At 52.4% G+C, this 9438-nt stretch overlaps 5 protein-coding genes across 5 annotated transcripts in view; 3 read left to right on the forward strand and 2 right to left on the reverse strand.

The window, feature by feature from the left end:
- Positions 1-1226: 1226 nt before the first annotated feature.
- Positions 1227-2344, forward strand: MGYG_08324 (hypothetical protein; the record flags this gene model as incomplete). The annotated part of the gene is made up of 2 exons (XM_003169372.1): positions 1227-1663; positions 1870-2344. The coding sequence occupies 2 exons, from the start codon at positions 1227-1229 to the stop codon at positions 2342-2344; spliced, it is 912 nt and encodes a 303-aa protein (XP_003169420.1).
- A 519-nt stretch (positions 2345-2863) lies between these two features.
- Positions 2864-4526, forward strand: MGYG_08325 (beta-glucosidase 5; the record flags this gene model as incomplete). The annotated part of the gene is made up of 2 exons (XM_003169373.1): positions 2864-3026; positions 3163-4526. 2 exons carry the CDS (start codon positions 2864-2866, stop codon positions 4524-4526), a joined length of 1527 nt encoding a protein of 508 aa, XP_003169421.1.
- A 210-nt stretch (positions 4527-4736) lies between these two features.
- On the reverse strand, positions 4737-5168 carry MGYG_08326 (hypothetical protein; the record flags this gene model as incomplete). The annotated part of the gene is made up of 2 exons (XM_003169374.1): positions 4737-4841; positions 4910-5168. 2 exons carry the CDS (start codon positions 5166-5168, stop codon positions 4813-4815), a joined length of 288 nt encoding a protein of 95 aa, XP_003169422.1. The 3' UTR covers positions 4737-4812.
- Positions 5169-5505: 337 nt separating this feature from the next.
- MGYG_08327 (hypothetical protein) lies at positions 5506-7320 on the forward strand (the record flags this gene model as incomplete). Its single annotated transcript, XM_003169375.1, has 4 exons — positions 5506-5691; positions 5766-5841; positions 5901-6962; positions 6992-7320. 4 exons carry the CDS (start codon positions 5506-5508, stop codon positions 7318-7320), a joined length of 1653 nt encoding a protein of 550 aa, XP_003169423.1.
- Positions 7321-8127: 807 nt separating this feature from the next.
- Positions 8128-9438, reverse strand: part of MGYG_08328 (SKT5) — a gene marked incomplete at both ends in the record, with an annotated part of 1944 nt that continues 633 nt past the window's right edge. The window contains 2 exons of the mRNA XM_003169376.1: positions 8128-8372; positions 8476-9364. Of these exons, the coding sequence (XP_003169424.1) occupies positions 8128-8372; positions 8476-9364 (1134 nt within the window). The remainder of the gene's footprint in view (positions 8373-8475; positions 9365-9438) is intronic.

Below are 9438 nucleotides of genomic sequence, written 5' to 3' on the forward strand. Positions count from 1 at the left end.
ACTGCGTGCGTCCCGTTAGATATAAGGTTGAATTTTTTATGTATGTAGACGATGTTTGGTGACGTTGGCTGTAGTTTAAACCAACGACATAAGTATCAGCATCAGAATCAGCATTAGCAAAACCGTCTTTCATTTAAACGCTATGAAAAATCACGGAATAGCTCAGCATCACGAATGATATACGGAGTACCTATACCTATAACTATAGATAGGCACCGATGGGAAGCCTCTTTCGTGAATGACAGCAGAGATCGAACGTATCCAACAGACACCCGCCCGGCCGCTTCAAGAACCTACCAACAGCGAACACATAATCAAGTCCACGGCGCCTTGCAGCCTATTACGCCCTGAGAGTGATTATACACGAGGCTGTTGATATAAAACTGGACAGTGGCCTCTCCCTATATTACGACGGGTCATGGATAAGCCTGATACTGAGGTATCTCGATGGCCCCGAGCCCCCGAATCTCATCGGAACGTGGTGGTTAGGCATGACGCTCGCCTTGCATAAATATGCAGGCTGGAACAGACGTGTTCCCATAAGATAATTACGTCGAGAGCGTTACCAGCTTGGTACATGATGGTAGAGTGCCTGGTTGACCCAAAAGAACCTTCAGCAGTGATACTTTTCCACCACCATAGCCCAGCGAATAACGTGCACATCAAAGCGAGTACGACGACTCTGTTATGCTGACGAGTCAGCTCACATCGCAGGTTGTAACACTGATACGCAGCGTTCGATGTTGGTCTGTTCCATGCAGATTCTGAAAACTTCCACAAGTGCCAACAGTTAATACTCCGTCATATTGTGGTTAATCTCCGATCAGGTCACCAGCAGGAGGGATCTGTGTATCATCTATACAGAGGAGGCTGCCTTTTGAAAAAATTTACTGCATCGTACCAAGAAGCGATGACGAGAAAGAAATGCTCAGCATTGATATACGCTGTTCGGTCAAATCAAGCATTACGGAAGAAAATTCTCTCTTGTAACTTCGGCACCCTCCCGCGGCACACGAGATGTTTCCATGCATTCCGATCCGATTAGCGGTAGATGTGATTGGGAGAATCAGGGGCTGTCTTCGGCGCACACACCAGCATCACCAAGCATATGATGCGATCTTGCACATCGACATGTGTTTGGTGGAGTTGGGGAACCTTCTTGCTGGACAGCAAACATCCGGCTTAAGCACCCAACGAGGAGAGATCAGCGAGTCTTCATACCAAGTATGGACCGTCAGTCTCTACTCCGTATACGGCGAGCTACCATAGCAAACCTCCTGTGCTATGGCTTGGGTTCAAGTGATGGCGGTGGCCAACAACGCCTACACATGCCTGTACGGAGTACATCCCTAATTTGCCAGCAAGCCAACGAGGGGCGGAGGGGTAGCAATGAGAAGATGGCGCAAGAGCCGCAAGAAATGGCTGCGGAAAAGAAAAGAGCAGAAGAAAAGAAAACGAGGGCTTTAGGATGCATCAAAATTTCGACCAGAGGCGCCCAAAACAAAGGTGAGGGAGAGCAGAGCAAGATGGCAGCTGCGAGTGACAACGCCACGTCGAGCAGAGAAATACGGCTACGAGCAGCGAATGGCATTTCGAATTGGGCGAGAAAGGGGGCCAATGAGCCCATGAGGCTTTTCCAAGAGCCTTCGCGAGACGCCACGGGGTGCGAGGGATGAGGGCATCTCCGTGGTAATTTAGGGTAAAAATAGCGCTGGACACGAGGCGGACCCTCTTGTTGACTGACCGGCTCTGCAACGCTACTCCCAGATAGGGCAGGCCGGCGAAAGCCCTAGCAAGGGAGCCCGCAGAAACGAGGAACAAGGCAATCCTTCCTCTGCCTCTGCTCCCTTACCCCTTGGTGAAACGCAGGAACGGCGGATATACTTCGACGGAGCGATTTTATCCTTCACCCGCCAATACAAACATCCTGGGACCAAGACACCATAACCGGATATCATATCGGACTATTGAACGGGATACAAGACATCAAGACCTGCCGAGGGGCATAAGAGCGAGCTTCTTATATTCGGAGTCAAGTCGCTCTGATAACTATATCGCCTCGACAGCTATTGTGGTGGCTCGTTCTCAGCGGTTGGCCCTGACTCGCATATCAATCTCCCCCAAGGCGTATCGCCCGTTACCGTACCTTCGTTGCCAGCTGGCTCTGCCCCTGCCGAGCACCTTCCAGCAGCCAATGAGAGCAGCGAGGGACCTGGGCTCACCGCCACCCAAAGCGGCAGCTCTGACGATCATCTTATCGTATACTTCGGTATTGGCGAATACATGCAATAAATATTGTAATACACCATCAACAGGAGGAGACGAGGCGGCAGCGCTGGAGTGAGCAAGTCTGGGGGGAACAAGGAGAACAGGACGAAGACGAAGACAGGAAGAACGTCAAGGAGATGGCGGCCGTTGGAGACGCGAAGCAGCAGGAATTTAGAGGGAGGGCGGCCCATGACAGCCTGCTTAGCGGCTGGGGGTGTCTTCGTCTGCTACCAATAATCGGTCTAAATATACTGGCGCAGGGCCCGCCAAGGGGTTGAACGCTTGAAGTTGCAATTTCCGCACACGGTGCGACGCCCCCTTTTTCCCACCCGGCAGCGCCCTTGTCCCCGGCGAAGGGAGTACTTAATATAACACTCCAGGCATGGCCCTTTCATTTCTCTCTGCTTCATATCTCCCGGTCTTCTGTTCCTGGGGTTTTGTTCCTACCACCGCTTCACTCTTTCAGCGGGCATTCTTTAACGACTTTACAACGCTCCTCTCGTCGTCGGTTTCTTCCTGCCCACTGTTAGCTAGAGAAAAAAACAACGATTGAACGCCTCGTCGCCGCCACCGGAGAAGAATCGATAGAGGAGAGATGAAGGCTTCCTTGTTTGTTGCGGCCGCTGGCCTGCTCGGCTCAGCCTGCGCCAGTCCTCATGCCCACGGCCATGCCAAATTCCACCGCCGTGGTGTTCCAGCTCCTCAGGATACCTGCTCCTGCGTAACCAAGGTCGTTACCTTCTACGGCCCTCCAACTCGTATGTTTTTTTCCCCCGGATGAATGAATGAATGAATGATTATGAGCATGATTGGTCCTCTCTCTATACCAAAAGTATAGATTGTATCGATCGCAAAGACCACATAGATCGCCTGCTAACTATGGTTGATATCAAGTTGTTCCTGAGGCACCGGCATCAGCACCACCAGTTGAGGCGACCACCACTGTTAAGTCCACCAGCTACACCACCCTGACTGTCGATGTGACTGTCCCTGCTCCAGAGGCACCCACGCCTACTCCTGAGCAGCCCAAGCCTTCTGAGGAGCCTCAGCTTCCCACTCAAGTTATCACCGTCTACCCAACTCCGGGAACCTACACCGTTCCCCCAACCACCTACACTGTCCCTAGTTCGACCACCGTATGCGGTCCTACTCCCAGCGGGCCAGCCGGCCCTGGCAGTGACGCCTGCCCTGCTCCCACCGTTATCGCTCCAGGCACTTACACCCAGACTGGCACGATTGTGACCGTCACTGTCACCAGCCAGACTGTCGTCTGCCCTGCGCCAACTGGCGGTCACCCAGCACCACCAGCACCACCACCAGTCAAGGCTCCTGTTACTACTCCTGCCCAGCCAACCCAGGCTCCTGAGACCCCAACCAAGGCTCCTGAACCACCAAAGGCCCCAGAGCCACCAAAGGCTCCATCCCCTCCTAAGGCTCCATCCCCACCCAAGACTCCAGGCGGTGGCCTCGGTGGTGGAAAGACTGGTGGTATGACCTACTCTCCTTACACCGACGACGGCCAGTGCAAGGGTGCCGATGCTGTTATGAAGGATATCGCCGTCATCAAGGCTGCCGGCTTCAGCGCCGTCCGTATCTACTCCTCTGACTGCGACGGCCTTAAGAACGTCGGTGATGCCTGCCGAACCCACGGCCTCAAGATGCTCATCGGTGTCTTCATCTCTGGCACTGGTATTTCCGGAGCCCAGAAGCAAGTCACCGATATCACCAGCTGGAAGCAGTGGGACCTGGTCACCCTCATTGTTGTCGGTAACGAGGGTATTCACTCCGGCCACACCGATGCCGGTGGTCTCGCTGGTTTCATCGTCTCAGCTAAGGCCGCTTTCAAGGCTGCCGGCTACGGTGGCATGGTCACCACTACCGAGACCGTCGATATCTGGCAGAGCCACGGCTCTACTCTCTGCGGTGCCGTCGACATCATTGGTGCCAACATCCACTGCTTCTTCAACCCAGATGTCGTCGCCAGCGAGTGCGGCAAGTTCGTCCGCGGCCAGATCGAGCTTCTCGGCAAGATCTGCCCTGGCAAGGACGTTATCAACCTCGAGACTGGCTTCCCTACCAAGGGTAACCCCAATAACCTCGCTGTGCCTGGTATCAGCCAGCAGAAGGAGGCCATCGACTCGCTTGTTAAGGAAGTCGGACCTCAGTCTATCTTCTTCTCCTTCGTCGATGACCCATGGAAGGATGATGGTGCTTTCGGCATCGAGAAGCACTGGGGATGTATCAAGGCCTTCCAGTAAATGTAAAGTTAGCGTCTAGCTAGGTCTTATGCATTTCACTTTAATTCCGTTTCACTTTTATCCCCCTTTTTTTGAGAGTTTCTGTTCAAGTTGCTTCTCCATCGCTCGAGTGCGAGGCATGACATATCTCCTTGCCGTCTCCCGTCTTCCATGTCTTGTTTCTCTTCTTTCTTCTCTTGTTCAAATGCCCTGGCCGTGTGTGGGATTAGTTTTACGTTTGGAGTGAGTTGGATCGGAGGGAGTTGTATTTTGTATACGCATCAGCCGTATTCACTTTTAATCCATGTCAAGAATTTCCTTTTCTCGAGTCCTTATCTAAAGAAACAAAAACTACCTAGAGAGGTCTTTCTCCCTGGTCTTTCAAATCTGAGTGACCAACTTACATTTCTGACAGCCAGTGGACGGAGTACGACCAGCAACGAGTGACCGACGGCGCCTACGCTTGACACGTTGACTTTCAACCGACGGAGCAACTCGAGTCCGTCGGATCTGCGGGTCGACCGGTTCTTCCGCGTTCATCGTGCTTAGCTGCTTAGCTTCGTCGTTTACTTTGCTGCCTGGTTGGTATCCGCTGCTGACGGCGTGCGGCGCAGACGATGAAGGCCCATTATCGTATTGCTTGCGAGCTGCATCATCGTGCATGCTTAATGTTATGCTCCATTTTTACCATCCCTACGAGATTAGGCTAGTCAAACTGTTTGTGATAACGTCCTTTTGGGCCCTTGTGGATCTGTCTACGATGGAGTCACTGCTATTGGGCCGGACGGGATGGAGCAACGGATCTCTCCTGGCTCGACTGATACGCCCGTTTGATCTTTTTCGTCGGCGGGCCGGTCATTCTCGGCTCCCTGATGGCATTTCTAGATATTGGACATTATTATATATATAGATCGGTCTATATATCTGATACGGAGATGTCTGTTTTTACCTGGCAACCAAATATCCCCCCTCTACCAAAGCAGATATCAATTAGGCCAGCATGAACACCGCAGCCGAAGACGGCCAGAATGGCCAACAACAGTCAGGTAGCTCGTCTTCTGCCAGCTCGCACAAAGAGCTGGGGGAATTCCGTCCCTCGAAGCGTACATGGCTTATCTTCCTGACGCTGGCTGTGTTGACGTTGATGGTGGCCCTCGACGGGACATCTATATCTGTTGCTTTGCCTGTATGCGACTCTTCTCTGCGGTGGACCATAACATACCCGCCCATCATACAAGATGAATAGCTGACCAATGCTAGATAATTGCTTCTAAACTACATGGTTCTGCCATTGAGGCCTTCTGGAGCGGAACCTCGTTCCTACTCTGTTCAACAGGTTGGTTGGACTCTATGTTCGACATTAAACATGGTATTTATGCTAATAACCACCGACAGTCTTCCAGCCTAGCTTTGCGTCGTTTTCAGATATCTTCGGCCGCAAACCTATGATCCTCATTGCCCTGACATTCTTCTTCGTCGGCACGCTTCTCTCTGGCTTATCAGAAAACTTCACGCAAATGCTGGTCGGCCGCTCCATCCAGGGCGTCGGAGGAGGCGGAATCATCGCCCTTACAGAAATCGTGATGACTGACCTGATCCCAATGCGTGAGCGAGGAAAGTACTTTGGCATTCTGAGCTCCATGTGGAGTTTGGGATCAGTCCTAGGCCCTGTGTTGGGCGGCGGATTCTCGCAGAACGTCTCCTGGCGATGGATCTTTTATATCAACTTCCCCTTCGTGGGCATTGGTTTGGTGTTTATCATCCTGTTCTTCAAGCTTACCCCTATTCCGGACTCGTTGGCCACGAAGCTCCGGAGGATAGACTACATCGGTGCGGTGCTGTTCATTGCCTCTGCCGTCTCCTTCCTCATCCCCATCACTTGGGGAGGAGTCATGTACGACTGGAGCTCCTGGCGGACGCTGGTGCCACTGATACTGGGCATTGCAGGACTGGTCGGAAACATGCTCTACGAGACTTGCGTTGCTGCTGAGCCAATGATACCCGTAACTGTCTTCGCTACTCGGACCGCCATCGTGTCGTACATCGAGACGGTAATTCACGGTCTCGTCCTCTGGTGCGGCCTGTACTATATGCCTCTCTACTTCGAGACAGTCAAGGAATACTCGCCCATTCTTTCAGGCGTGGCTCTCTTCCCGCTCAGCTTTACTGTCGCCCCCAGTGCTGTGGTAGTAGGCATCGTCACCACTCTAACGGGTGGATACCGCTGGTCGATCGAAGGCAGCTTCTTCCTCAGCACTCGGGGAATGGGCCTCTTCACCATCTTGAAGGTAGACAGCAGTGTTCCAGCAGGGATCTTCCTCATCATACCCGCCGGCGTCGGATTAGGTATGCTTTTCCCCGACCTAGGTTTCCCCATCCAAGCCTCTGCACTCAAGGGCCATATGTCCATCGCCGTAGCGATGTTCAGCTTCTTCCGTGCCTTCGGTCAGGCCCTGGGTGTAGCTATTGGCGGCGTCATCTTCCAGAACCGCATGGTGCCAAGCTGAGGAAGTATCCTGAGTTTTCGGCACCGGGCATTGCAGAGACTCTGAGCAAGGATGCCGCGGTGTTGGTGCAAGTTGTTCGAGGCATGCAAGATGGGCCGGAGAAGATGCACTTGAAGGAGGCGTTTACGGGCAGTCTGAGGTTTGTCTGGATCGTCTGCTGCGTGCTACTGGCTATTGGAGGACTGTTGAGTGTGTTTACTGCTTCGTATGATTTGAATCAGGGGATTGATTCGGAGCAGACACTGGCTGAGAAGAAGGACCGCCACTCGACGGCTGAGACGGGCGTGACTACACCTGAGAAGGCCTGATCTTAATGACTCTCTCTTACATTTCTTTTTCCTTCTTGATACGATCATCGGTATGGTTATGGATATGGCTATGGGTTGTGGTTGTTTTGATGATAGAGATGGCGTTGATAATAAGGGATGGACATAGTAACTTGATAATATGTAAATAATATAATGAAGAAACTCTCGATTCAAAATAAAGTATCAGCTGCTGTTTATTTCCGCATCACAAATGAAAAGAAGAAGAAAAGCCAGTTCATGTCCGAAGTCAATGCCCGAAGTCAATTGCTTAAGTCAACCCGGTGTTCAAGCAGGCAGAGAGCGAGAGGTTAAGTGGGATAGAAGTAGAGCTAGTATGCAAAAGAATGGGACAAGCAAGGCCCAGCGTAGGACAGAAAGTGTATATGCAAGGAGTGGGAAACAATAAAAGAGAAAATCCAAGCAAAATAAAGTAAAGTGAAATGAAGTGAAGTTGAAAGCAAAGAAAAGAGCCTGTCCAAGGCGTATGTATGGTATGATGGCTGATGTATATATCGATGACAAGACCAACCGTACAAAATGCATGCATGTAGGTGTATATGTTTGAGGGTGAGGGTGAGGGTGAGTATGAGTATGATAGGGTGTAGGTGGTATTAAGCTATTACGCAGGAGAAGTCATTATCCTGGATGGGAAGTAAAAGAAAGGGAACAGATGGAAGAAAGAGATGCAGATGCGCGCTGGGAAGTAGAAGTAGTGGTAGAAGGAGCCGGAGTGGAGGATGAGAAAGCAAGAGTTTTAGAAGAGACCGAATCGTTTTCCTTTTGGTTTATCCCCTGATCGATAGCTTGTTAGTATATGCATTGAATAGGAAGAAAAGGGGAGAGTGTACCATTTTTCGTGAGACGACGGGAGGCGGCAGAGGAAGGGTCTGCGCCTGAAGCAGCAGCTCTGATGGCAGCTATACGGTGCTTTGCCCTCTCGTCACCGTGGTCGGCGGCGCGGACGTACCATACGTTGGCTTCGAGGGGGTCACGACGGCATCCGATGCCCATCTCGGTGAAGTAGCCAACTGCGTATTCAGCTTTGGCGAGGCCTGCAAACGAACAAGGGGGGAATGCTTGTTAATATCACGGAAGTAATATACATATACAATGAACAAGGGGGGTAAGTAAGTAAGAAAGGAAACAACAACATACCACACTCAGCAGCCCGTCTGGCCCATTCATACGACTCGTTCTCGTCCTTTTCGAGGATGGGTTCAGCGCCGACCATGAACCACGCACACAGGGCCATCATGGCCATGGGGTGTCCGAGCTGCGCAGCTCCGGTGTAGAAATGGACACTCAATGCCGGGTCTCGAGGACAGTTGAGCTTTCCATGCTCGTAGGCATCGCCCATACGGTAGCTGGCCTCTGCATGGCCGAGTTCCGCGCTCTTGGTGAAGAGCTGAGCGGCGTAGGATTCGTCCTGGAAGACATCGTCTCCGTATCCGACCTCATGCAGCAGTCCGAGCTCGTAGGGAGCAGCATTGTACTGGACGTCCGCCGACTCAGCAGCTCGCTTGAGCCAGGTGATGCCCTCGCGATATCTCTTGACCAGCCCCATGTCTCCAGCCAAACATGCCCTTCCGAGCCTTGCCATGGCGCCCGGGTGGTTTTTAGAGGCAGCCTGGCGGTAGAACTGGACTGCCTTGGCGCCGTCCTGCTTTGTGCCCCAGCCGAACTCGTAGCAGAGGGCAGCGCGGTATCCGGCTTCGGCGTGGCCATGTTTGCTTGCGGCGACGAAAAGTTGGAAGGCCTTGTCGTGGTCTGGTTTGCCCTTGTTGAAGAGGCCGGATGCCAGCCCGTCGCCGAGGTAGTACTGGGCGTAAGGGTAGCTTCTGTCCGCCAGACGCTGCAGGATGCCCTTTGCTTCCCGGAGGAGCTCTGCTTTTGAAGTTTCACTCTTCCCTACCTTTTCGTTGCTACTGTTGTTGCTGCTGTTGTTATTGGTGTTGTCGTTGTTGTTGTCGTCCAGGTCGATATCTTGGGCTGCGTGGATCATGAAGACGGCAAACTCGTACTGGGCGCCGGAGTCGTTGGTCTTCTTGACATTGGCCAGGTACATGTCAAAGGGTCTGTTTCTGGGAGAGCAGGGAGGCATTGTTGCCCACGGAGGAG

This window comes from Nannizzia gypsea, genomic scaffold (assembly GCF_000150975.2).
Source record: "Nannizzia gypsea CBS 118893 supercont1.9 genomic scaffold, whole genome shotgun sequence".
Taxonomy (NCBI): Eukaryota; Fungi; Ascomycota; class Eurotiomycetes; order Onygenales; family Arthrodermataceae; genus Nannizzia; species Nannizzia gypsea.